Below are 27,756 nucleotides of genomic sequence, written 5' to 3' on the forward strand. Positions count from 1 at the left end.
AGAGGCACTCCTTGGCCCTTCCTGCATGTTGAGACTAAGCCCCACACCCCCGAACCCCCAGGGCCTTTTCTGGCCCTGTGGGTCCTAAGCATAGGCCCCGCCCACTGCCTAAACCCCACCCCTGCCTAAGCCCCACCCCCCACAGCCAAGGCCTTATTCAGCTTTTTTTTCTTTTTCCCTCTTTTTTTCCTATTGTGATTCTGTTTTACCTTCTGGTTGTTTAATCTATATTTTTATTTTTTCTAACATATCTGTTAGTTTTCTAATTTTATTTTTTTCCCTTTGTTATTGTTTTGCTCCTTTTTTTTTTTTTTTTTTTTTTTGCTGCCCTGTACGATTTGCAGGATCTTGGTTCACAAGCAAGGGGTCGGGCCTGAGCTCCTCTGGTCGAGATCCGAGTCAGGACCACTGGACTAGCAGAGGACCTCAGACCCCAGGGAATATTCATTGGAGTGAGGTCTCCTGGAGGTCCTCATCTTGGCACCAAGACTGAGCTCTACCCAACAGCCTATGAACTCCAATGCTGGAAGCCTCAGGCCAAACAACCAGTAAGACAGGAACACAAACTGACCCATCAAAAAAAAAAAAAAAAAGAGACCACAAAAAAAAAGGGTCACAGATGAAGGAACAAGGTAAAAACCTATAAGACCAAATAAATTAAGAGGAAATAAGCAACCTACCTGAGAAAGAATTTAGAGTAATGACAGTAAAGATGATCCAGGATCTTGGAAACAGAATGTAGGCACAGCTCGAGAAAGTATAAAAGTTTTAAAAAGTTCTAGAAGAACTAAAGAACAAACAAACAGAGATGAACAACACAATAGCTGAAATGAAAAATACACTAGAAGGAATCAACAACAAAACACCTGAGGCAGAAGAACGAATAAGTGAACTGGAAGACAGAATGGTGGAAATAACTGCTGAGGAGCAGAAAAAGAAAAAAGAATGAAAAAAATTGAAGACAATCTCAGAGACCGCTGGGACAACAGTAAACATACCAACATTATACAGGTCGCATCCCAGAAGAAGAAGAGGAAAAGAAAGGGTCTGAGAAAATTTTCTAAGAGATTATAGTAGAAAACTTCCATAATATGGGAAAGCAAATAGTCACCCAAGTCCAGGAAGCACAGAGAGTCCCATACAGGATAAATACTAGGAGGAACATACCAAGACACATAATCAAACTAACAAACATTAAATTCAAAGAAAAAATATTAAAAGTAGCAAGGGAAAAGCAAAAAATAACATACAATGGAATCCCTGTAAGTTTATCAGCTGATTTTTCAGCAGAAACTCTGCAGGCCAGAAGAGAGTGGCAGGATATACTTAAAGTGATGAAAAAGAAACACCTACAACAAAGATTACTCTACTCAGCAAGGATCTCTTTCAGATTCGATGGAGAAATCAAAAGCTTTACAGACAAGCAAAAGCTAAGAGAATGGAGCACCACCAAACCAGCTTTACAACAAATGCTAAAGGAACTTCTCTAGGTGAGAAACACAAGAGAAGAAAAAGACCCACAAAAACAAAGCCAAAACAATTAAGAAAATGGTAATAGGAACATACATATCAATAATAACCTTGAATGTAAATGAATTAAATGCTCCAACCAAAAGACACAGACTGGCTGAATGGATACATAAACAAGACCTGTATATATGCTGTCTACAAGAGACCCACTTCAGACCTAGGGACACATAGAGACTGAAAGTGAGGGGATGGAAAAACATATTCTATGCAAATGGAAATAATAAGAAGGCTGGAGTAGCAATTGTCATATCAGACAAAACAGATATTAAAATAAAGACTATTACAAGAGACAAAGAAGGACACTACATAATGATCAAAGGATCAATCCAAGAAGAAGATATAACAATTGTAAATATTTATGCACCCAACATAGGAGCACCTCAATACATAAGGCAAATGCTAACAACCATGAAAGGGGAAATTGACAGTAACACAATAATAGTAGGGGACTTTAACACCCCACTTACACCAAAGGACAGATCATCCAAACAGAAAATAAATAAGGAAACATAAGCTTTAAATGACACAATAGACCAGATAGATTTAATTGATGTTTATAGAACATTCCACTCAAAAGTGGCAGAATACACTTTCTTCTCAAGTGCACATGAAACATTCTCCATGATAGATCACATCTTGGGCCAAAAATCAAGCATCAGAAAATTTAAGAAAATTAAAATCGTATCAAGCATCTTTTCTGACCACAACACTATGAGATTAGAAATCGATTACAGGAAGAAAACTGTAAAAAACACAAATATATGGAGGCTGAAGAGTGAACTACTAAATACCCAAGAGATCACTGAAGAAGTCAAAGAAGAAATTAAAAAATACATGGAAACAAATGGCAATGAAAACACAATGACCCAAAACCTATGGGACGCAGCAAAAGCAGTTCTAAGAGGGAAGTTTATAGCAATTCAATCCTACCTCAAGAAACAAGAAAAATCTCAAATAAACAATCTATCCTTACACCTAAAGCAACTAGAGAAAGAAGAACAAAGAAAACACAAAGTCAGTAGAGGAAAAGAAATCATAAACATCAGAGCAGAAATAATGAAATAGAAATGAAGAAAACAATAGCAAAGATCAATAAAACTAAAAGTTGGTTCTTTGAGAAGAAAAACAAAATTGATTGATAAACGTTTAGCCAGATTCATCAAGAAAAAAAGGGAGAGGACTCAATCAATAAAATTAGAAATGAAAAAGGAGAAATCACAACTGACATAGCAGAAATAGAAAGGATTTTAAGAGACTATTACAGACAACTATATGCCAATAAAATGGATAACTGGGAAGAAATGGACAAATTCTTGGAAAAGTACAATTTTCCAAGACTAAACCAGGAAGAATTAGAAAATATAAACTGACCTATCATAAGTAATGAAATTGAAACTGTAATTAAAAATCTTCCAAGAAACAAATGTCAACAAACAGATGGCTTCACAGGAGAATTCTATCAAACATTTAGAGAAGAGCTAACACCCATCCTTCTCAAACTCTTCCAAAAAATTCCAGAGGGAGGAACACTCCCAAATTTGTTCTATGAGGCTACCATCACTATGATACCAAAACCAGACAAAGATATCACAAAAAAAGAAAATTATAGGCTAGTATCACTGATGAACATAGATGCAAAAATCCTAAACAAAATACTAGCAAACAGAATCCAACAACACATTAGAAGGATCATACACCATGATCAAGGGGGGTAGGAATGCAAGAATTCTTCAATATACGCAAATCAATCAATGTGATAAAACATATTAACAAATTAAGGAAGAAAAAACATATGATCATCTCAGTAGATGCAGAAATATCTTTTGACAATATTCAACACGTATTTATGATAAAAACTTTCCAGAAAAAGGTCATAGAGGTAACCTACCTCAACATAGTAAAGGCCATATATGACAAACCCACAGCAAACATTAATCTCAATGGTGAAAAACTGAAACCATATCAACTCAGATCAGGAACAAGACAAGGACGTCCACTCTCACCACTCTTATGCAACATAGTTTTGGAAGTCCTAGACTGGCAATCAGAGAAGAAAAAGAAATAAAAGGAATACAAATTGGAAAAGAAGAAGTAAAACTGTCACTGTTTGCAGATGACATGATACTATACATAGAAAATCCTAAAGATGCCACCAGAAAACTACTAGAACTAATCAATGAAATTGGTAAGGTTGCAGGATACAAAACTAGTGCACAGAAATCTCTTGCATTCCTATACACTAACAACAAAAAATCAGAAAGAGAAATTAAGGAAACAATACTATTTACCATTGCAACAAAAAGAGTAAAATACCTAGGAATAAACCTACCTAAGGAGACAAAAGACTTGTACTCAGGAAACTATAAAACACTGATGAAAGAAATCAAAGATGACATAAACAGATGGAGAAATATACCATGGTCCTGGATTGCAAGAATAAATATTGTGAAAATCACTGTACTACCCAAAGTAATCTACAGATTCAATGCAATCCCTATCAAACTGCCAATGGCATTCTTCACAGAATTAGAACAAAAAATTTTACAATTCGTATGGAAACACAAAAGACCATGAATAGTCAAAGAAATCAATTTCAATTCATTTCAAAGAATGAAAAACGGAGCTGGAGGAGTTAGGCTCCCCAACTTCAAACTATACTACAAAGCTACAGTAATCAAGACAGTATGGTACTGGCACAAAAACAGAAATATAGATCAGTGGAACAGGATAGAAAGCCCAGAGATAAACCCACGCACATATGGTCACCTTATTTTTGATAAAGGAGGCAAGAATATACAATGGAGAAAAGACAGCCTCTTCAATAAGTGGTGCTGGGAAAACTGGACAGCTACATGTAAAAGAATGAAATTAGAACACTCCCTAACACCATACACAAAAATAAACTCAAAATGGATTAAAGACCTAAATGTAAGACCGGACACTATAAAACTCTTAGAGGAAAACATTGGACAAACACTCTTTGACATAAACCACAGCAAGATCTTTTTTGACCCACCTCCTACAGTAATGGAAATACAAACAAAAATAAACAAATGGGACCTAATGAAACTTAAAAGCTTTTGCACAGCAAAGGAAACCATAAACAAGACAAAAGGACAACCCTCAGAATAGGAGAAAATATTTGCAAATGAAGCAACGGACAAAGGGTTAATCTCCAAAATATACAAACAGCTCATGGAGCTCATTATCAAAAAAACAACCCAATACAAAAATGGGCGGAAGACCTAAAAAGACATTTCACCAAAGAAGACATACAGACGGCCAAGAGGCACATGAAAAGATACTCAACATCACTAATTATTAGAGAAATGCAAATCAAAGCTACAGTGAGGTATCACCTCAAACCAGTCAGAATCGCCATCATCAAAAAATCTACAAACAGTAAATGTTGGAGAGGGTATGGAGAAAAGGGAACCCTTTTGCACTGTTGGTGGGAATGTAAATTGAAACAGCCAGTATGGAGAACAGTATGGAGGTTCCTTAAAAAACTAAAAATAGAACTACTATATGACCCAGCAATCCCACTACTGGGCACATACCCTGAGAAAACCATAATTCAAAAGGACACATGTACCCCAATGTTCATTGCACCACTATTTACAATAGCCAGGATATGGAAAAAACCTAAATATCCAACTACAGATGAATGGATAAAGAAGATGTGGTACATATATACAATGGAATATTACTCAGCCATAAAAAGAATGAAATTGGGTCATTTGTAGAGATATGGATGGACCTAGCATCTGTCATACAGAGTGAAGTAAGCCAGAAAGAGAAAAACTAATATCGTATATTAATGCATATATGTGGAATCTTGATAAATGGTACAGACGAACCTATCTGCAGGACAGGAATAGAGACGTAGATGTAGAGAATGGACATGTGGACATGGTGGGGAAGGGGAGGGTGAGACCAACTGGGAGATTAAGTTTGACATAAATTCACTACCATGTGTGAAATAGATAGCTAGTGGGAACCTGCTGTATAGCATGGGGAGCTCAGCTCAGTGCTCAGTGATGACCTAGATGGGTGGGATAGGGGTGGGTGAGAGAGAGGTCCAAGAGGGAGGGGATATAGTTATACATATAGCTGATTCACTTCATTGTACAGCAGAAACTAACACAACATTTTAAAGCAGTTATACTCCAATAAAAAAAAGCTATAAAAAGAATTATACACCATAATTTAGTGGGATTTATCCCAGGTGTGCAAGGCTGGTTCACCATTTGAAAATCAAGTAATGCAGTCCATCATATCAGCAGACTAAATAGGAAAAATAACATGATCTTATCAATTGATGCAGAAAAAGTGTTTGAAAAAATCCAATATCTATGATTTTTAAAAAATCTCAATAAACTAGGAATAGAGTGGAACTTTCTCAACTGCATAATGACTATCTACAAAAAGCCTACAGCTAACATCATACTTAATGGTAATAAATTTGAAGCTTTCCCATTAAGGTGAGATATAAGGCAAGGATGTCCCCTCTCACCACTACTTTTCAACCTCATATTAGAAGTCCTTACTAATTTAATAAGGCAAGTAAAGGAAATAAAATGTATACAGACTAGGAAGGAAGACATAACACTTCCTTTATTCACAGATGACATGATCATCTATGTAGAAAATTCATAAAAATTGGCCAAAAAAACTCCTGGAACTAAAAAGTGATTATACCAAGATTGCAGGATACAAGGTTTATATACAAAAGTCAGCTACTTTTCTGTATATCAGGGGATGAACAAGTGAAATTAAAAATTAGAAACACATTAATATTTACATTAGCGCCTCCCCAAATGCAATACTTAGGTGAAAATTTAACAAAATATGTATAAGATCTATATGAGCAAAACTATAAAATGAAAGATTTCAAAGGAGAACTAAATAAATGGAGAGATATTCCATGTACATGGATAGGAAGGCTCAATATTGTCAAGATGTCAGTTCTTCACTTGAGCTGATCCAGAGTTGATCAACTGTATCTCTATAGCAATTGTATCAACTGGTCTATATCTATCAACTTGATCTATAGATTCAATGCACCCCCAATAAAAATCCCAGCAAGTTACTTTGTGGATGTTGACAGACTAATTCTAAAGTTTATATGGAGAGACAAAAGATCCAGAATAGTCAACACAATATCGAGGAGAAGAACAAAGTTGGAGAACTGACACTACCTGACTTCAAGTCTTATTATAAAGCTGCAGTTGTCAAGACAGAATTTTATTGGCAAAGGAACAGAACAGAGAAGCCAGACATAGACCCACATAAATCTGTCAACCAGTTTGAGAAAGGAGCAAAATTAATAAAATGGAGAAAAGATAGTGTTTTCAACAAATGGTGTTGGAATTACTGAACATCCACATGCAGAAACATGAATCTACACACAGACGATATACTCTTCACAAAATTAAGTCAAGATGGATCACAGATCTAAATGGAAAACACAAAACTATAGAACTTCTAGAAGAAAACATAGGAGAAAACTTAGTAACCTTGGGTGTTGTGATGCCTTTTAAAATATAACACCAAAGATATGATCCATGAAAGACATAATCGATAAGCTGGACTTCATTAATATTAAAAACCATCTTCTCAGTGAAAAACAATATCAAAAGAAGTAGAAAACAAACTACAGACTGGGAGAAAATATTTACAGAAGACAAATCGATAAAGACTGTTATCCAAAATACACAAATAACACTTGAATTTCAACAATAAGAAAACAAGCAATCCAATTTAAAAACGGAAAAAAGACCTGAACAGACACCTCATCAAAGAAGATATATAGATGGGAAATTAGAATATGAAAAGATGCTCCAAATCACATGTCATCAGGGAAATGCAAATTAAACCAACAATGAGATGCCACTACATACCATTTAGAATGGCCAAAATCAAAGTACTGACAACACCAAATGCCAGTAAGGATGTGGAGCAACAGGAACCTTCATTCATTGTTGGTGGGAATGCAAAATGGTGCAGCTACTTTGGAAGACAATTTGATGGTTTCTTACAAAACTAAACATACTGTTACCATCTGATCCAGCAGTCGTGCTCCTTAAACATGTACCCAAAGGAGCTGGGAGCTTATGTCCATGCAAAAACCTGAACGTGGATGTTTTTAGCTGCTTTATTCTTAATTCCCCAAACTTAGAAACAACCAAGATGTCCTTTGGTAGGGGAATAGATAAATCAACCTTGGTACATCCAGACAATGAAATACCATTCAGTTCTAGAAAAGAATCAGCTATAAGGCCTTGAAAAAACATGGAGGAAGTTTAACTGTATACTAGTAAGTGAAAGAAGCCAGCTGGAGAAGGCTACCTACTATATGGTTCAAAACTATGTGACATTCTGGAAAAGGTGAAACTGTAGAGACAATAAAAAAATCAGTAGTTGGGGTGGGGTGGGGAGGGAAAAGAGATGAACAGGAAGAGTACAGAGGATGTTGAAAATGAGGGAGGCTATCATGTGCGGGAGCAGGGGAGGAGACGGGAAGTCTTGTAACTTCATCTCAATTTTATTGTAAACCTAAAACTGCTCTAAAAAAATAGTCTTTTTTAAAAAAGTAGTCAAATGTAAAATAGATAGCTAGTGGGAAGCAGCCGCATAGCACAGGGAGATCAGCTCGGTGCTTTGTGACCACCTAGAGGGGCGGGATGGGGAGGGTGGGAGGGAGACGCAAGAGGGAGGAGATATGGGGATATATGTATATGTATAGCTGAGTCACTTTGTTATACAGCAGAAACTAACACAACAATGTAAAGCAATTATACTTCAGTAAAGATGTTTTAAAAAAGTAGTGTAGTCGTAAATATATAAAAAATGATTTTATATGTTTTAGGTATAATTACTCAAGTACTATTTGCTGTGAAAATCTGCACTTACACATTTACAAATCTTAATTTGTCAGAATGATCCTATTAAAAATGTCATAATTTTCCTTGCATTGAAATTGGAACATTAATGGATTTTTCAGAAAAGCCTTCTCTACAATGCATTTCTTTATTTTTCTTTTTAAAGATGTAGATACCTGAGGGAATAGATTTTCCAGACTATTTTAATGAATAAATAAAAAATATTACCTTCTAAATAGCTAAAAATTATAGGTAGTGTTACATATTTGGTGTAATTCTGAAGAAGATGCCTACTATTATTGGTCTTGATTTCCATCTATAAAATTTGGGTCATTTTTAGATCATAAAAGTACATTTTTTGCCTTATTCTTAAATGTTTTTCAAATGTTAAATGGGTCATATAATCTTATACTTAAATTTTTTTGTAATGTTAAATAAGTATTGCGTGTACCAAAATGTTCGTTCTGTTTTTTCTGTAGGATGGCTCTGGTAGCACTTAGCTGTCTTTAACTTCATTGGAAACAATTTTCTTAGCGTGCATTTTAAAAAAGACTTACGGGCTTCCGGGAAGATGGCGGAAGAGTAAGACGCGGAGATCACCTTCCTCCTCACAGATACGCCAGAAATACATCTACACGTGGAACAACTCCTACAAAACACCTGCTGAACGCTGGCAGAAGACCTCAGACCTCCCAAAAGGCAAGAAACTCCCCACGTACCTGGGTAGGGCAAAAGTAAAAAGAAAAAACAGAGACAAAAGAATAGGGACGGGCCCAGCACCGGTGGGAGGGAGCCGTGAAGGAGGAAAAGTTTCCACACACTAGGAAGCCCCTTCGCGGGCGGGGACTGCAGGTGACGGAGGGGGGAGCTTCGCAGCCGCGGAGGAGAGCGCAGCAACAGGGGTGAGGAGGGCAAAGCGGAGAGATCCCCGCACAGAGGATCGGTGCCGACCGGCACTCACCAGCCCGAGAGGCTTGTCTGCTCACCCGCCGGGGCGGGCGGGGCTGGGAGCTGAGCCTCGGGCTTCAGCCGGAGCGCAGGGAGGGGACTGGGGTTGGCGGCGTGAATACAGCCTGCAGGGGTTAGTGCGCCACGGCTGGCCGGGAGGGAGTCCGCGGAAAAGTCTGGACCTGCCGAAGAGGCAAGAGACTTTTTCTTCCCTCTTTGTTTCCTGGTGCGTGAGGAGAGGGGATTAAGAGCGCTGCTTAAAGGAGCTCCAGAGACGGGCGTGAGCCGCGGCTAAAAGCGCGGGCCCCAGAGACAGGCATGAGATGCTAAGGCTGCTGCTGCCGCCACCAAGAAGCCTGTGTGCGAGCACAGGTCACTCTCCACACCCCTCTTCCGGGGAGCCTGTGCAGCCCGCCACTGCCAGGCTCCCAGGATCCAGGGACAACTTCCCCGGGAGAACGCACAGCACGCCTCAGGCTGCTGCAACGCCATGACGGCCTCTGCCGCCGCAGGCCCGCCCCGCACTCCGTGCCCCTCCCTCCCCCGCGGCCTGAGTGAGCCAGAGCCGCGGAATCAGCGGCTCCTTTAACCCCGTCCTGTCTGAGCCAAGAACAGACGCCTTCAGGCAACGTACACGCAGAGGCGGGGCCAAACCCAAAGCTGAGCCCCTGGGAGCTGTGAGAACAAAGAAGAGAAAGGGAAATCTCTCCCAGCAGCTTCAGGAGCAGCGGATTAAAGCTCCACAATCAACTTGATGTACCTGCATCTGTGGAATACATGAATAGACAACGAATCATCCCAAATTAAGGAGCCGTGTGGATGAAAGGCTCTTGGTGCTGCAGCCAGGAGTCAGTGCTGTGCCTCTGAGGTGGGAGAGCCAACTTCAGGACACTGGTCCACAAGACACCTCCCAGCTCCACATAATATCAAATGGCGAAAATCTCCCAGAGATCTCCGTCTCAACACCAGCAACCAGCTTCACTCAACGACCAGCAAGCTACAGTGCTGGACATCCTATGCCAAACAACTAGCAAGACAGGAACACAACCCCACCCATTAGCAGAGAGGCTGCCTAAAATCATAATAAGTCCACAGACACCCCAAAACACACCACCAGACGTGGACCTGCCCACCAGAAAGACAAGATCCAGCCTCATCCACCAGAACACAGGCACTAGTCCCCTCCACCAGGAAGCCTACACAAGCCACTGAACCAACCTTAGCCACTGGGGACAGACACCAAAAACAACGGGAACTACGAACCTGCAGCCTGCAAAAAGGAGACCCCAAACACAGTAAGATAAGCAAAATGAGAAGACACAAAAACACACAGCAGATGAAGGAGCAAGGTAAAAACCCACCAGACCTAACAAATGCAGAGGAAATAGGCAGTCTACCTGAAAAAGAATTCAGAATAATAATAGTAAAGATGATCCAAAATCTTGGAAATAGACTAGACAAAATGCAAGAAACATTTAACAAGGACCTAGAAGAACTAAAGATGAGACAAGCAATGATGAACAACACAATAAATGAAATTAAAAATACTCTAGATGGGATCAATAGCAGAATAACTGAGGCAGAAGAACGGATAAGTGACCTGGAAGATAAAATGGTGGAAATAACTACTGCAGAGCAGAATAAAGAAAAAAGAATGAAAAGAACTAGGACAGTCTCAGAGACCTCTGGGACAACGTTAAATGCACCAACATTTGAATTATAGAGGTTCCAGAAGAAGAAGAGAAACAGAAAGGGACTGAGAAAATATTTGAAGAGATTATAGTTGAAAACTTCCCTAATATGGGAAAGGATATAGTTAATCAAGTCCAGGAAGCACAGAGAGTCCCATAAAGGATAAATCCAAGGAGAAATACGCCAAGACACATATTAATCAAACTGTCAAAAATTAAATACAAAGAAATCATATTAAAAGCAGCAAGGGAAAAACAACAAATAACACACGAGGGAATCCCCATAAGGTTGACAGCTGATCTTTCAGCAGAAACTCTGCAAGCCAGAAGGGACTGGCAGGACATATTTAAAGTGATGGAGGAGAAAAACCTGCAACCAAGATTACTCTACCCAGGAAGGATCTCATTCAGATTTGATGAAGAAATTAAAACCTTTACAGACAAGCAAAAGCTGAGAGAGTTCAGCACCACCAAACCAGCTTTACAACAAATGTTAAAGGAACTTCTCTAGGCAAGAAACACAAGAGAAGGGAAAGACCTACAATAAAGAACCCAAAACAATTAAGAAAATGGGAATAGGAACATACATATTGATAATTACCTTAAATGTAAATGCACTAAATGCTCCCACCAAAAGACACAGATTGGCAAAATGGATACAAAAACAAGACCCATATATATGCTGTCTACAAGAGACCCACTTCAGACCTTGAGACACATGCAGACTGACAGTAAGGGGATGGAAAAAGATATTCCATGCAAATGGAAACCAAAAGAAAGCTGGAGTAGCAATTCTCATATCAGACAAAATAGACTTTAAAATAAAGACTACTAGAAGAGACAAAGAAGGACACTACATAATGATCAAGGGATCAATCCAAGAAGAAGATATAACAATTGTAAATATTTATGCACCCAACATAGGAGCACCTCAATACATAAGGCAAATACTAACAGGCATAAAAGGGGAAATCGACAGTAACACATTCATAATAGGGGACTTTAACACCCCACTTTCACCAATGGACACATCATCCAAAATGAAAATAAATAAGGAAACACAAGCTTTAAGTGATACATTAAACAAGATGGACTTAATTGATATTTATAGGACATTCCATCCAAAAACAACAGAACACACATTTTTCTCAAGTGCTCATGGAACATTCTCCACGATAGATCATATCTTGGGTCACAAATCAAGCCTTGGTAAATTTAAGGAAATTGAAATTGTATCAAGTATCTTTTCTGACCACAACGCTATGAGACTAGATATCAATTACAGGAAAAGATCTGTAAAAAATACAAACACATGGAGGCGAAACAATACACTACTTAATAACGAAGTGATCACTGAAGAAATCAAAGAGGAAATATAAAAACACCTAGAAACAAATGACAATGGAGACATGACAACTCAAAATCTATGGGGTGCAGCAAAAGCAGTTCTAAGAGGGAAGTTTATAGCAATGCAATCCTACCTTAATAAACAAGAAACATCTCGAATAAACAACCTAACCTTGCACCTAAAGCAATTAGAGAAAGAAGAACAAAAAAAACCCAAAGTTAGCAGAAGGAAAGAAATCATAAAGATCAGATCAGAAATAAATGAAAAAGAAATGAAGGAAACAATAGCAAAGGTCAATAAAACTAAAAGCTGGTTCTTTGAGAAGATAAACAAAATTGATAAACCATTAGCCAGACTCATCAAGAAAAAAAGGGAGAATACTCAAATCGTAGAATTAGAAATGAAAAAGAAGTAACAACTGACACTGCAGAAATACAAAAGATCATGAGAGATTACTACAAGCAACTATATGCCAATAAAATGGACAACCTGGAAGAAATGGACAAATTCTTAGAAATGCACAACCTGCCAAGACTGAATCAGGAAGAAATAGAAAATATGAACAGACCAATCACAAGCACTGAAATTGAAACTGTGATTAAAAAATCTTCCAACAAACTAAAGCCCAGGACCAGATGGCTTCACAGGCGAATTCTATCAAACATTTAGAGAAGAGCTAACACCTATCCTTCTCAAACTCTTCCAAAATATAGCAGAGGGAGGAACACTCCCAAACTCATTCTACGAGGCCACCATCACCCTGATACCAAAACCAGAAAAGGATGTCACAAAGAAAGAAAACTACAGGCCAATATCATTGTTGAACATAGATGCAAAAATCCTCAACAAATACTAGCAAACAGAATCCAACAGCACATTAAATGGATCATACACCATGATCAAGTGAGGTTTATTCCAGGAATGCAAGGATTCTTCAATATATGTAAATCAATCAACGTGATACACCATATTAACAAATTGAAGGAGAAAAACCATATAACCATCTCAATAGATGAAGAGAAAGCTTTCGACAAAATTCAACACCCATTTATGATAAAAACCCTGCAGAAAGTAGGCATAGAGGGAACTTTCCTCAACATAATAAAGGCCATATATGACAAACCCACAGCCAACATTGTCCTCAATGGTGAAAAACTGAAAGCATTTCCACTAAGATCAGGAAGAAGACAAGGTTGCCCGCTCTCACCACTCTTATTCAACATAGTTTTGGAAGTTTTAGCCACAGCAATCAGAGAAGAAAAGGAAATAAAAGGAATCCAAATCGGAAAAGAAGAAGTAAAGCTGTCACTGTTTGCAGATAACATGATACTATACATAGAGATTCCTAAAGATGCTACCAGAAAACTACGAGAGCTAATCAATGAATTTGGTAAAGTAGCAGGATACAAAATTAATGGACAGAAATCTCTTGCATTCCTAAACACTGATGATGAAAAATCTGAAAGTGAAATCAAGAAAACACTCCCATTTACCACTGCAACAAAAAAAATAAAATATCTAGGAATAAACCTACCTAAGGAGACAAAAAACCTGTATGCAGAAAATTATAAGACACTGATGAAAGAAATTAAAGATGATACAAATAGATGGAGAGATATACCATGTTCTTGGATTGGAAGAATCAACATTGTGAAAATGACTCTACTACCCAAAGCAATATACAGATTCAATGCAATCCCTATCAAACTACCACTGGAATTTTTCACAGAAGTAGAACAAAAAATTTCACAATTTGTATGGAAACACAAAAGACCCCGAATATCCAAAGCAATCTTGAGAACCAAAAATGGAGCTGGAGGAATCAGGCTTGCTGATTTCAGACTATACTACAAGGCTACAGTAATCAAGACAGTATGGTACTGGCACAAAAACAGAAATATAGATCAGTGGAACAGGATAGAAAGCCCAGAGATAAACCCACGCACATATGGTCACCTTATATTTGGTAAAGGAGGCAGGAGTGTACAGTGGAGAAAGGAGAGCCTCTTCAATAAGTGGTGCTGGGAAAACTGGACAGGTACATGTAAAAGTATGAGATTAGATCACTCCCTAACACCATACACAAAAATAAGCTCAAAATGGATTAAAGACCTAAATGTAAGGCCAGAAACTATCAAACTCTTAGAGGAAAACATAGACAGAACACTCTATGACATAAATCACAGCAAGATCCTTTTTGACCCACCTCCTAGAGAAATGGAAATAAAAATAAAAGTAAACAAATGGGACCTAATGAAACTTCAAAGCTTTTGCACAGCAAAGGAAACCATAAACAAGACCAAAAGGCAACCCTCAGAATGGGAGAAAATATTTGCAAATGAACCAACTTACAAAGGTTTACTCTCCAAAATTTATAAGCAGCTCATGCAGCTTAATAATAAAAAAAAACCCAATCCAAAAATGGGCAGAAGACCTAAATAGACATTTCTCCAAAGAAGATATACAGACTGCCAATAAACACATGAAAGAATGCTCAACATCATTAATCATTAGAGAAATGCAAATCAAAACAATGAGATATCATCTCACACCAGTCAGAATGGCCATCATCAAAAAGTCTAGAAACAATAAATGCTGGATAGGGTGTGGAGAAAAGGGAACCCTCTTTCACTGTTGGTGGGAATATAAATTGATACAGCCACTGTGGAGAACAGTATGGAGGTTCCTTAAAAAACTAAAAATAGAACTACCATATGACCCAGCAATCCCACTACTGGGCATATACCGTGAGAAAACCATAATTCAAAAAGAGTCATGTACCAAAATGTTCATTGCAGCTCTATTTACAATAGCCCGGAGATGGAAGCAACCTAAGTGTCCATCATCAGATGAATGGATAAAGAAGATGTGGCACATATATACAATGGAATATTACTCAGCCATAAAAAGAAACGAAATTGAGCTATTTGTAATGATGTGGATAGACCTAGAGTCTGTCATACAGAGTGAAGTAAGTCAGAAAGAGAAAGACAAATACCGTATGCTAACACATATATCTGGAATCTAAGAAAAAAATGTCACGAAGAACCTAGGGGTAAGACAGGAATAAAGATACAGACCTACTAGAGAATGGACTTGCGGACATGGGGAAGGGGAAGGGTGAGCTGTGACAAAGCGAGAGAGAGGCATGGACATATATACACTACCAAAGGTAAGGTAGATAGCTAGTGGGAAGCAGCCGCATAGCACAGGGAGATCAGCTCGGTGCTTTGTGCTCGCCTGGAGGGGTGGGATAGGGAGGGTGGGAGGGAGGGAGACACAAGAGGGAACATATGTATATGTATAACTGATTCACTTTGTTATAAAGCAGAAACTAACACACCATTGTAAAGCAATTATTCTCGAATTAAAAAAAGAAGACTTATCAAAATTGGTAAATTTTTGTGTAGCCATTTTAATATTGAAGATGGAAGAAAAGAAGCAACGTTTTTGGAATATTATGCTTTATTATTTCAAGAAAGGTAAAAATGCAAATGAAACGCACAAAAATATTTGTGCAGTGGATGGAGAAGGTGCTGTGACTGATAGAACGTGTCAAAAGTGGTTTGTGAAGTTTTGTGCTGGAGACTTCTCGCTGGATGATGCTCCACTATCGGGTTGACCAGTTGAAGTTGATAGCGATCAATTGAAAGAATAATTGAGAACGGTCAACGTTATACCACGTGGGAGATAGCTGACATACTCAAAATATCCACATCAAGCGTTGAAGATCATTTGCGCCAGCCTGGTTACGTGAATTGATTTGATGTTTGGATTCCACAGAAGTTAAGTGAAAAATACCTTCTTGACCATATTTCCACATGTGATTCTCTACTTAAATGTAATGAAAATGTTCTGTTTTTAAAACAAATTGTGATGGGCAATGAAAAGTGGATACTGTACAACAATGTGGAACATAGGAGATCGTGGGGCAAGCGAAATGAATCACCACCAACCACACCAAAGGCCAGTCTTCATCCAGTGAAGGTGATGTTGTGTATATGGTGGGATTGGAAGGGAGTTATCTATTATGAGCTCCTTCCAGAAAACCAAACATTAATTCCAACAAGTACGGCTCCCAATTAGACCAACTGAAGATGGCACTCGACGAAAAGCATCCAGAATTAGTCAAGAGAAAACGCATAATCTTCCATCAGGATAACGCAAGACTGCATGTGTCTTTGATGAACAGGCAAAAACGATTACACTTTGGCTGGGAAGTTATTATTCATCTTCTGTATTCACCACCCATCACGCCTTCAGATTTCCACTTATTTCAGTCTTTACAAAATTCTCTTAGTGGAAAAAATTTCAATTCCCTGGAAGACTGTAAAAGGCACTTGGAAAAGTTCTTTGCTCAAAAAGTTTTGGGAAGATGGAATTACGAAGTTGCCTGAAAAATGACAGAAAGTAGTGGAACAAAAGGGTGAATACGTTGTTCAATAAAGTTCATGGTGATAATGAAAAATGTGTCTTTTATTTTTACTTAAAAAACTGAAGGCTTTTTGGCCCACCCAATATATTATAAAGATGTATGCCATGCCAAACAAAACAAAACAACACATTGATTGCAAAACTATAAAACTCACAGGCTCTTCAAATAGTCTGCATATACTGTAGATTACAGTGAATCTAAATATACCATCTGAAGAGAATTACAAATTAAAGTCAACTTTTAGATAAATAATCCAATACAAAGATTTTTTGATTGCTATAAGGTAATTATTTTCTATTAAATTGCAAATGCATTATTGGTGTTTTGATGTATTTTGATAGGATTGGAAAATCGAGGAATAAGAACATAAAAAACCAGTTTTCTGTCTTTACATTTTTAAAGTTTTTACTTAACTGCGTCATTGTATCTTCTTTTTTCTTTCTGAGTTGAAATTATCTTGTTATCATTTGAGCAAATTTGCCCATTAAAAGATAGAGATGGTTAAATAAAACAAACTTCTGCATCAGTCACCAGTTTTAGCTAGGAGAAATGGTAGAACAGGTTACCAAATAATTTGTGGAGCTAATTTTCTTGAAATTGTTTCAGAAGAGAGGACTCACTAAGTTCATCTTATATGGAATTGAGTGGGTGTGAAGGGAAAGTCTAAGAGGAAATGAAATAGTTCAGCAATTGTCTTACCAATTAGAAAAAATGAGGATTTCCTTTATTTTATAGAAATCCTTCTTTAGCTTGAAGGAAGTACTAGTTGAAAACAACCACTGTCATCAATAGCAAACCAAAAACCAGAACCAAAACTTAGTAGAAGGGTATAAAGAGGATTTCATTTTAATGTGATAAAATATACATAACATAAAATTTATCATTTTCATGTACAATTCAGTGGTTGCAAGTATATTCACAATGTTATGCAACTATCACCACTATTTTCAGAAATTTTCATCATCCCAAAGAGAACCTCTGAACCCATTAAACAATAGCACTGATTCTCCCCTCCCACACCAGTCCCCAGTAACCTCTATTTTTCCTGTCTCTATGAATTTGCCTGTTCTACGTTCATCATAGAAGTGGGATCATGCAATATTTGTCCTCTTGTTTCTGTATTACTTCAAGATTGTACATGCGGTAGCACATATCAGAATTCCTTTTTATGGCTGAATAATATTCCATTGTATATATATACCACATTTGTTTATTCATTCATCTACCGATAGCCACTTGTATTGCTTTTACCTTTTGGCTACTATGAATAATGCTGCAATAAACATTGGTGTACAAATATTTGTTTGAGTCTGTGGTTTTAATTGTTTTGTGTATATACCTAGAAGTGGAATTGCTGGATCATAGGGCAATTCCGCATTTAACTTTTTAAGGACCTGCCAAACTGTTTTCCACAGTGGCTATACCATTTTACATTCCCACCAGCAATACACAAGGGTTCCAATTTCTCCACATCTTCATCAATGCTTGTTATTTTCTGTTTTTGTTTTTTGATAATAGCTATCCTAATGGATGTGAAACGTTATACCATTGTGGTTTTGTTTGCACTTTTCTGATGACTAATGATATCGAGCATCTGTTCACACGCTTATTGGCTACTTGTATATTTTCTTTGGAGGAATGTCTATTGAAGTCCATTGCCCATTTTAAGAATAAGTTGCTTTGCTGTTGCTGTTGAGTTGTATTTCTTTATATATTCTGGGTCTTAATCCCTTATTTGGTGTATGATTTGCAAATATTTTCTCTCATTTTGTGAGTTGGCTTTTCACTCTTTTGATAGTATCCTTTGATACACAAGTTTTTAATTCTGATGAAGCCTAATTTATCTACTTTTTTCTTTTGTTGCTCTGCTTTTGGTGTCATGTCCAAAAAGAAAAAATCATTTGCCAAATCTAATGTCATGAAGTTTTTTTCCTAATGTTTTCTTATAAAAATTGTATAGTTTAGCTCTTAACTTTAGGTTTTGATCCATTTTGAATCCTTTCTGCATTGAATGGCCTTGGTACCTTTGTAAAAAAATCAATTGAATGCAAATACGAGGGTTTATTTCTGGCCTCTCTGTTCTATTCTATTAGTCATTATGACTCATTTATGCCAGTACCACACTATTTGATTAGTGTAGCTTTGTAGTAAGTTTTGAAATCAGGAAGTGTGAAATCTCCAATTTTGTTCTTTCTCAAAACTGTTCTGGCTAAATGGGATTTCTTATGAATTTTAAGATGGGTTTTTCTATTTCTGCAAAAAAAATCATTGGGATTTTGATAGGGATTGCGTTGAAACTGTAGATCTCTTAGGGTAGTATTCTAAGAGATAGTATTCTAAGAGATAGGGTGGTATTGTCATCTTAACAGTGCTTTGTTTATCATTCTATGAACATGGGATAGCTTTCCATTTATTTAGGTCTTCTTTAATTTCTTTCAGCAATGTTTTGTAGTTTTCATTGTATAAGTCTTTTGTCTCCTTGGTGAAATTTATTCCTGAGTACTTTATTCTTTTTGATGCTATTGTAAATAGAATTGTTTTCTTAATTTCCTTTTCAGATTTTTCATTAATAGTGTATAGAAACATAACTGATTTTTGTGTTTTGATTTTATATTCTTCAACTTTGTTGTATTTGGTTATTAGCTTTAGCATTCTTTTTGTTTTTGTTTTTTGTAGAAGCTTTAGCGTTTTCCACACATAAAATAATGCCATCTGTGAAGAGCGATACTTTTTCTCCTTTCTTTCCAATTTGGATGCTTTTATTTTTATTGTTTTATTTTTAACATCTTTATTGGAGTATAATTGCTCTACAATGGTGTGTTAGTTTCTGCTGTATAACAACGTGAATCAGTTATGTGCATACGCATATCCCCGTATCCCCTCTCTCTTGCTTTCCCTTCCACCCACCCTATCCCACTACTCTAGGTGGTCACAAAGCACCAAGCTGATCTCCCTGTGCTATGTGGCTGCTTCCCATGAGCTATCTATTTTACATTTGGTAGTATATATATGTCCATGCCACTTTCTCACTTCGTCTCAGCTTACCCTTCCCCCTCCCTGCATCCTTAAGTCCATTCCCTACATCTGCGTCTTTATTCCTGTCCTGCGCCTAGGTTCTTTAGAACCATTTTCTCTTTTAGACTCCATATATATGTGTTAGCATACGGTATTTGTTTTTCTCTTTCTGACTTACTTCACTCTGTAGGACAGATTCTAGGTCCATCCACCTCACTACAAATAACTCAATTCCATTCCTTTTTATGGCTGAGTAATATTCCATTGTATATATGTGCCACATCTTCTTGGATGCTTTTATTTTTTAATTTTTTCTTGCTTAATTGCTCTGGCTGGAACTTTCAGTACTACGTTGAACAGAAGTGGTGAAAGCAATGAAGAGTGCAGTCAGCCTTCAGAACACACAACTCTGATATTTGGAGGACAAGTTCCTGACGGTCTGTCGTGGTTCTGGCAAGCTGCACCAAACAGTCTGCCACCCTCACTGTTACCTGCCACAAAGATGGGGGAGTGGAGGGTGGTAGCCACTACCACAGGGGAGAGGTTGAAACTCACTGATGTTTAGCAGCCTCTCCACCAAGCTCTCCACCGGATGCTCCCAGGTTTCCACTAGAGTCTAGAGTTCCAAAATAGCTCCTGCAGACACTTTCTGCCAATTCAGTAGCTGTTGAGGTAGAATGATGGATTTCTAGAGCTTCCAGTTCCACCTTCACTCCCCCAAGAGTTGGATTTCTTTTTCTTTTAGCCTGTTAAATCTTTGTTTCAGTAAGGTCAGTGTTATGGGGTAAATTCTTTGTGGGACAATTGGCCTCCTTTTGTTTCAAAGTCACAGATTCTACCACTGATCCTGGTTGGCCATATGACACACTTGTGTAATTTAAAAAACCCTGAATATGAGTGTAGGGAGAATTCAGTTAAGTTTTATTTGCTTCTGAAATTAATAGAAATCCAAATTAGGCCAAACTTTTTTAATTTATAGAATTGATTTACATTTAAAAACCATGAATGCCTCATTTAAAATATTTTTTTTCTCATGATAAATCAGTGAAGCATTGTTTTAGAAAACAACATTTTGTTTCATCTGCTCTGTTTTGTAACCAACTTCTTTATGTCAGTGAAGAGTTAGCTTAACAAAAAAAGAAACATTTTTCTTGTGCCCTACATTTTTACCATCTTTTTCATCCTGTCAGAATAATCTTAAATTTAGAATGCTAAAAAAAAAATTCAGTAAGAGAACAATGTCACATTTTTTATTAGGAAGCAAAGTTTATAACATTATCACAGAGGTGTGAATCTTTGTGTGAGCTTTCCACTTGAAGACAAACTATTCATTTAAAATTTCAAAGAATACAATGTTTCCAGTAGCTTCTTTTTGACTGGCTAACATTTCCCACACGCCAGTTGTGGGTTGGCTATCTAATTACTAATATCTTCTTCAAAATGTTCTTAATTCATATTTCACTTCTGAAAAAATAACAAAATAGATGTTTAGGGTTAATATGGTGCTTAATGAAATACCTGTTTCCATTTTTTTAAAAGAAAGTATTCTGCCTATCTTGTAATGAATATACATCTTTTTGACCAAATGAGCAGGTTTTCTGCCAGCAAGAGGACCCTAGCGAACCTGAAGAAGATCACTATGGTCGAGGATGGGCAGCGAGGCTTTACTGCAAATCCTGTCACTGTTTTCTCTGGCTCTCTAGAGAAATTTCTAGAAAAAGACTTCTAGAAGTTTCTCCCTCCTGTTATGACTGAGATTCTTTCCTAGGCTTAGTCTCTATTTCACTTTTCTTCTAGCCAAAAGGAACAAAGCTCCACGTGAAGTTTCTTTTGAAGATTTCTAAGGAAAAAGGAGGCTCTAAGCACTGAATATGGAGAACGAGGTGGGTCCGTTTCAGCTCTTAAGAGTATGTTTCCCCCAGAAAACTGTCCTTTTTCTTAGTGCCTACCCTCTCTACCATGTTCCGGTGGGATTTGTCTGCCGAGTGGCTTCCCAGAGGAAACCTGACTTTTCCAGGCCAGGTAGTGGCCTCCAGCTTGCCCTCCCCATGGCCCCATCCTCCGAGCAGGACCAGGAGGTCCAGAGCAGTTTCACTTCCCACTGCCCTGCAGGCCGGCCCGGCTGCTCATTTCTCACCGGCCCCCTCTCGCCTCCCCCATCTTCCTCATCGCTCTACCCCCACGTGTCCCTCTCTCCCCTTCCCCTGTGTCTGCTCTTCTCAGAAGTTAGCTTACAAAGCAAAGTTGTAACTTTGAATTCCTGTTTTTCCAACCGCCCTCATGTGACAGGATATCTCCTTATTGGAGGTTTTCCCTAATTTCAGAAGCCCTTTAAAAGTGGGCCCTGCCTCCAAGCTTCTTTTCAGCCGGTTGTGCAGAGAGGGGGGGAGGGGCGGGGCGAGCCGGCGCCCTCACTGTCTTGGTTCTCCCGGCTCTCTGCTCTCCATCCCTGCAAGAAGAGGATCAACCCTGGGCCATGAAGCTGTCCACGCTCCTGTCTTTCCTTTCTCTCCTTCCGGTTGCCGTGCAGCTCCTGGGTAAGTGGGCTCTGACCTGGAAGCTTTCTGACTTGGGGCCTGGGGTACCCCCTCCCCTCTGGGTCAGGGTTGAGGGATTTCTTCCACACCTGCGGGGAAGAGAAAACAGGACTTCCGCACCACCAGCTCTGCGGCAAACCTCCGCCTGGTCCCCAGGCCTGGAAGCGGGGCACCCGGAGGAGACGGCCGCTTGGCAGGGCAGAGGGGCGGCCTGACCCGAGCGCCACAGAGCCCCATCTTCCTCTTACCTCTTCTCTCATCTGCCGTTGCCTCTTCCCCGCTTTATTCTTAGAGCGATTTCCTCTGTGGTTGGCCGATTCTAATTTTCAGTTTCTATCTAACCCCCCACCAACAACTTCTGAGTGTTTTTGACCAAAAGGAAGGCGGCACTGGTGTCTCTCTTCATGGTAGGTCTAAGGATGGACTGCAGATCGTCCCCCCGCCCGAAGATTCCATGGGAGTTTTAGAACTCATCTCTTTTTCTGTGAATGAGCCATTACATTTTTGCTTAATTGGATTATAGTTGATTTACAATGTTGTGTTAGTTTCAGGTGTACAGCAAAGTGAATCAGTTTTACATCTACATATATCCACTCTTTTTTAGATTCTTTTCCCATATAGGTCATTACAGAGTACTGAGTAGAGTTCCCTGTGCTATCCAGTAGGTCCTTACTAGTTATCTGTCCTATATACAGCAGTGTGCTTATGTCAGTCCCAGTCTCCCAATTTATCCCTCCCCCCCTTTACCACCTGGTAACCATACTTTTGTTTTCTACATCTGTAACTCTATTTCTGTTTTGTAGATAAGTTCATTTGTACCCTGTTTTTAGATTCCATATCTAAGCGATGTCATTTGATATTTGTCTTTCTCTGACTTACTTCACTCAGCAGTGGATGAACCGTTTGATCTAGCTTTTACTGCCGGAGAGTTCATCCTTATCTATGTTCCACGTTGATCCTTATCTGTGTTCTAAGTTGTTCACACTGATTTATTCCTGTCCACCTCACCCTTTTTTTTTTTTTCCTGGAGACTGATGATTGCTCGTGAGGCATAGATTCAGAGCTTTTCAGAAGCCCAAAGACATTATGGAGTCTCTCTCTTCTATTTCTTTTATGGAGAAGTAGAAGAAATACTCTCTCTTCTATTTCAGTCTCAACCTGCTTTACCCTTGGAATGAGAGTGCCTGTAGGAATTTTTATTTCCAGGTCTCTTTTTACATGGGACAAACGGGTTTCAACTTGGAAATGCTGGCTCCCCGATCCCCCTTCATTCCTCTCAAATCAGCAAACGCCGCCTGCGCCCAGCCTGTGCGAAAGGGCGCTCCATGCCCTGTTGAGCTGGACGCGGGTGTGAGTAGGGGCCACGGAGGAGACGGAAACTCCCCACCACCAGGAAGCCTCCCAGGGACAGTGTTCCATCACAGAAAGCGTCAACTCACCATGAGCCCGAAGTAGTGGGGATTATAAAAACACAAGCAAAGGCAGGATGGTTTGCACCTGGCCCCTGCCGGGACGCTGCTTAATTTCTTTGTGCTTTAATTGTTGTGTGTGTAAAGTAAGGAGCATTGTATTACTTGCCTCATCAGTTGTGGCAATGATTCAGTGAGTTGAACTGTGTAAAATATTTAGAACATAATATAACCCAGAGTAGTTGCGTCCTAAGTGTCAGCTGTCAATAGTAGTGACTTCTTTTTAGTCCCATGATAGCAATCAATTGTTCAATACAAGCAGTAGCGTTAGCATTTAAAGGAGAAGTTTCCCAAAAAAACAATGCCGAGGAAAGAGCCCTGGAGCCCGAGGACACATTTTACCTGAGTCCTGGCTGCAGAGCGCATCCCTCAGACAGTGAGGAGTGTGACAGCAGGGCAGGTGAGCTCCACATCACCCCTGTCTTCATCTTGAAAAACAGTCTTGTGCAGGAGGATTAATATATTCTTTGTGACCCCAAAGGTTAAAACTAAGAGCAGTGAAAATCTTCTAACGGTTGCGCTGTCTCAAATAGAATGTTCTGCTTAGGGGTAAGTTCTCTGTCACTAAAGGTCTTCAGACGGACACTGGATGAGACCTGGACCCTAACCCAGCACCTTCCAATAGGTACATCGTCAGCCACATTATGCAGCCACCTTTAAAAAAGTAAAAAGAAACATTGATTTTATGAATATGTTTTATTTAACCCAATGTATCTAAAATATTATTAGTCAACATTCATCAATATAAAATTTACTGGGATATTTTTACATTCATTTTTTTAAAATTAAAATTTCAACATCCAATGTGCATCTTATACTTACAGGGCATCTCAGTTCAGACTGGCTTCATTTCAAGTGTACAATAGACCCTTGGGGCTAATAGCTACCATACTGGGCAGCACAGATACCACAGATAGAGCCCCTAAATTTCTTTTTTTTTTTCTTTTTTTTTTTAGCCACACTGCGTGGCTTGTGGGATCTTAGTTCCCAGACCAGGGATTGAACCAGGGCCTTTGGCAGTGAGAGTGCAGAGTCCTAACCACTGGACTGCCAGGGAATTCCCTAAGTTTCTTTAAATTTGCTCTTAATGTTTTGGGGGCAAAAAGTCTTTCTCACTTTGCTTAGGCAGTTTTCCCTCCTGGAGACAGCAGGATGCCTTTTGCTCTGATGAATGTCTTCCTCTTCATAGACACAACTATGGGAGAAGCAGGAGAGTGCTGAAGGATCTTTACTTAAAGAATAAAAGCAAAACAAAAACAAAAACATGTATAAGGGAGCTCTTTCCAGAAAATTTGTTATTAACTTGAGAGCCTTTAATTCTTATTTGACCTTTTCTTGGCCCAAGTGGCACATGAACGGAGGTTTCTGGATAAAGCAGAGCACCTACTTAGCGGTAGAATAAATATACAAACCCTCCGTACCCCCTCCCCTGGACTCCCTTCCCATTTATACAACCCCCCAAAAAAGATCTCCCTGCTTCCTGTGGTTTCTTTCGAACCCAGAACCCTTTCTCCCACTTCCCTGAGAACATCCTGCATCATCAACACCACGAGACCCCGTGTTGTGCCTGGATGGGGCCGGGTGGCCAAGCATAGCAGAGGGAGAGTGAGCTCTTTAGCAGGAAGAACTGCATTCAGTTCTTGTGCCAACGTCTAGACCTCAGTGGGGGATATAATCGTGGTAGAGATACAGTGAGAGTTGCTCAGGCACAGAGGTTTAGCTTGAAATTGGGACGGTTTGGCTCACAGGCAGTGCAGCGGTGGTAAACGTAACAGTTGGTTCTCAGAAGAGAAAAAGCACTGATTTGTGGCATGGAGTGATTTCCACGGTGTGAGACTCCCACCATGGTTGATTTCAAACTACCAACGTGAGGCCACTGGAAGCAGAGTTGGGAAGAGGTGTCAGTAAGAGGCTCTCACTGGCCCCTGAGGGTGAAAAAACCCAAAAACTAACAGAGTGAATGTGACCTCTAGCCCACTGCTGTACTGCATCCAACCTCCTCGTTTATTGGTAAGAAGACTGAGGTCCTGACAGGTTAAGTGATCTTTCCAGGGTCTCACTGGTTAGTGGCACAACCTGCTGAATGCTCAGGCCTGCTGACTCCCAGGGCAGCGTTCTTTCTATCAAACAGAAGCAATGCGTTTTTGCTCCACAGATGATTGGTTTCATACCAATCTTGGACATCTTCAGGGAACAGTTGCCCACTGCCTATTCCCTTACTAGTTTTCATTTTTCATAAAATTTTCCTTATAATATTTCTACTTTTCTTCTTGTCTTTCTCCCTTCCTTCCTTCCTTTTCTTTCTTTCTGTCTCTATCTCTCTCTTTCTTCTTTCTTTCTTTCTTTCCTTCTTTCTCTTTCTTTCTGTCTCTTTTTTCTTTCTCTCTTTCTTTCTTCTTTCTTTCTTTCCGTCTTTCTTTCTTTCTTCCTTTCTTTCTTTCTTTCTCTTTCTTTCTTTCTTCCTTCCTTCCTTCCTTCCTGTCTTTCTTTCTTTCTGTCTCTTTCTTTCTTTCTTCCTTCCTTCCTTTCTTTCTTTCCTTCTTTCTTTCTTCTTTCTTTCTTTCTTTCATTCTTTCTTCCTTCCTTCCTTTCTTTCTTTCTTCCTTCCTTTCTTCCTTTCTTTCTTTCTAACTTTTCTTCATTTCTAGTCTCTCATTTCTTCCTTCATACATATGACTTGTTTTGGATACCAGATTTAAGACATACTTTCAGACATTGTTGACCAAAACCAAATTTTTGTCACCTTTCTTTTTTCAATTGCTCTTATAGTTGTCTATTTTTCATGTTGTTGTCCCAAATAACCTCTGATTTTTCTATAATTCAGAGATGAAGATCTGTGGATGTAGGATATTCCAGATATAGGCAAGAAGACAATTGCTTTGTTGAGTGACATTTCAGTGGCTTCTGAGAGTGTTGGACCTAATTTCTAGGTAGGAAGAGTCACCACTGGTTAAGTGTGAGCTTTAAAGAATCAAATACGCTTGAAAGAAGCCAGAAAGAGAAAGACAAATACCATATGATATCACTTAAATGTGGAATCTAAAATATACACAAATGAACTTATCTATGAAACAGAAACAAACTCACAGACAGAGAGAACAGACTTGTGGTGGCCAAGGGGGAGGGGGGTGGGGGAGGGATGGATTGGGAGTTTGGGATTAGCAGATGCAAACTATTATATATAGAGAATGGATAAACAACAAGGTCCTACTGTCTAGCACAGGGAACTATATTCAATATCCTGTGATAAACCATAATGGAAAAGAATATGAAAAGGAATATATATATGTGTATAACTGAATCACTGTGTGCAGCAGAAATTAGCACAACATTGTAAATCAACTATACTTCAATAAGTTTTAAAAAAAGAAAATACAGAAGGTAACCTGTCAAAAAAAAAAAAAAAAGAATCAAATACACTCAACCTCAGTTAAGACAAAGACCCTCGTCTTCAAAGGGACCTGGAGATTACAGTGATGACACTGATCCTGAAACCCAGTCTGAGACTGAACCTTGAGCAGCTAAGGGAGAACCAGGAGATCACAGATCACAAGGGGAGTTGCACAGGAAAGTACTTCTGAAGTGGTTTGTTATCTGCATGGCAGAGAGAGGGAAACGGACGTCGATGTGAGAACGGCAGTGTCCTCTTGCCTCCTGGCAACCATCAAGCTTTATTGAATGGAAATACCATATGGTTACATGGGTCCATAGAGGGAACTAGTGGAAATCACGTAGAATAAAAGTGAAAGTAAAAGGAGATGGGAAGGCAAGTGCCCTTTCAAAAGGAATGGAAACTGACAGAGAAGTAAGCACTGTTGGACAGGTTCTTCTAATTACAGACCAAGATAAGGTCACAGAGCCCTTTCAGAGCTTCAATCACTTTAAGTAATTGCTTGCAG

At 38.9% G+C, this 27,756-nt stretch overlaps 1 protein-coding gene across 1 annotated transcript in view; it reads left to right on the forward strand.

Annotated features, from left to right (window-relative positions):
* Window positions 1-22,170: 22,170 nt before the first annotated feature.
* Window positions 22,171-27,756, forward strand: part of MRC1 (mannose receptor C-type 1) — a 100,002-nt gene continuing 94,416 nt past the window's right edge. The window contains exon 1 of the mRNA XM_067704498.1: window positions 22,171-22,388. Coding sequence (XP_067560599.1) covers window positions 22,328-22,388 — 61 coding nt within the window. The 5' untranslated portion in view covers window positions 22,171-22,327. The remainder of the gene's footprint in view (window positions 22,389-27,756) is intronic.

The sequence above is a fragment of the Pseudorca crassidens genome, chromosome 1, assembly GCF_039906515.1.
Source record: "Pseudorca crassidens isolate mPseCra1 chromosome 1, mPseCra1.hap1, whole genome shotgun sequence".
Taxonomy (NCBI): domain Eukaryota; kingdom Metazoa; phylum Chordata; class Mammalia; order Artiodactyla; family Delphinidae; genus Pseudorca; species Pseudorca crassidens.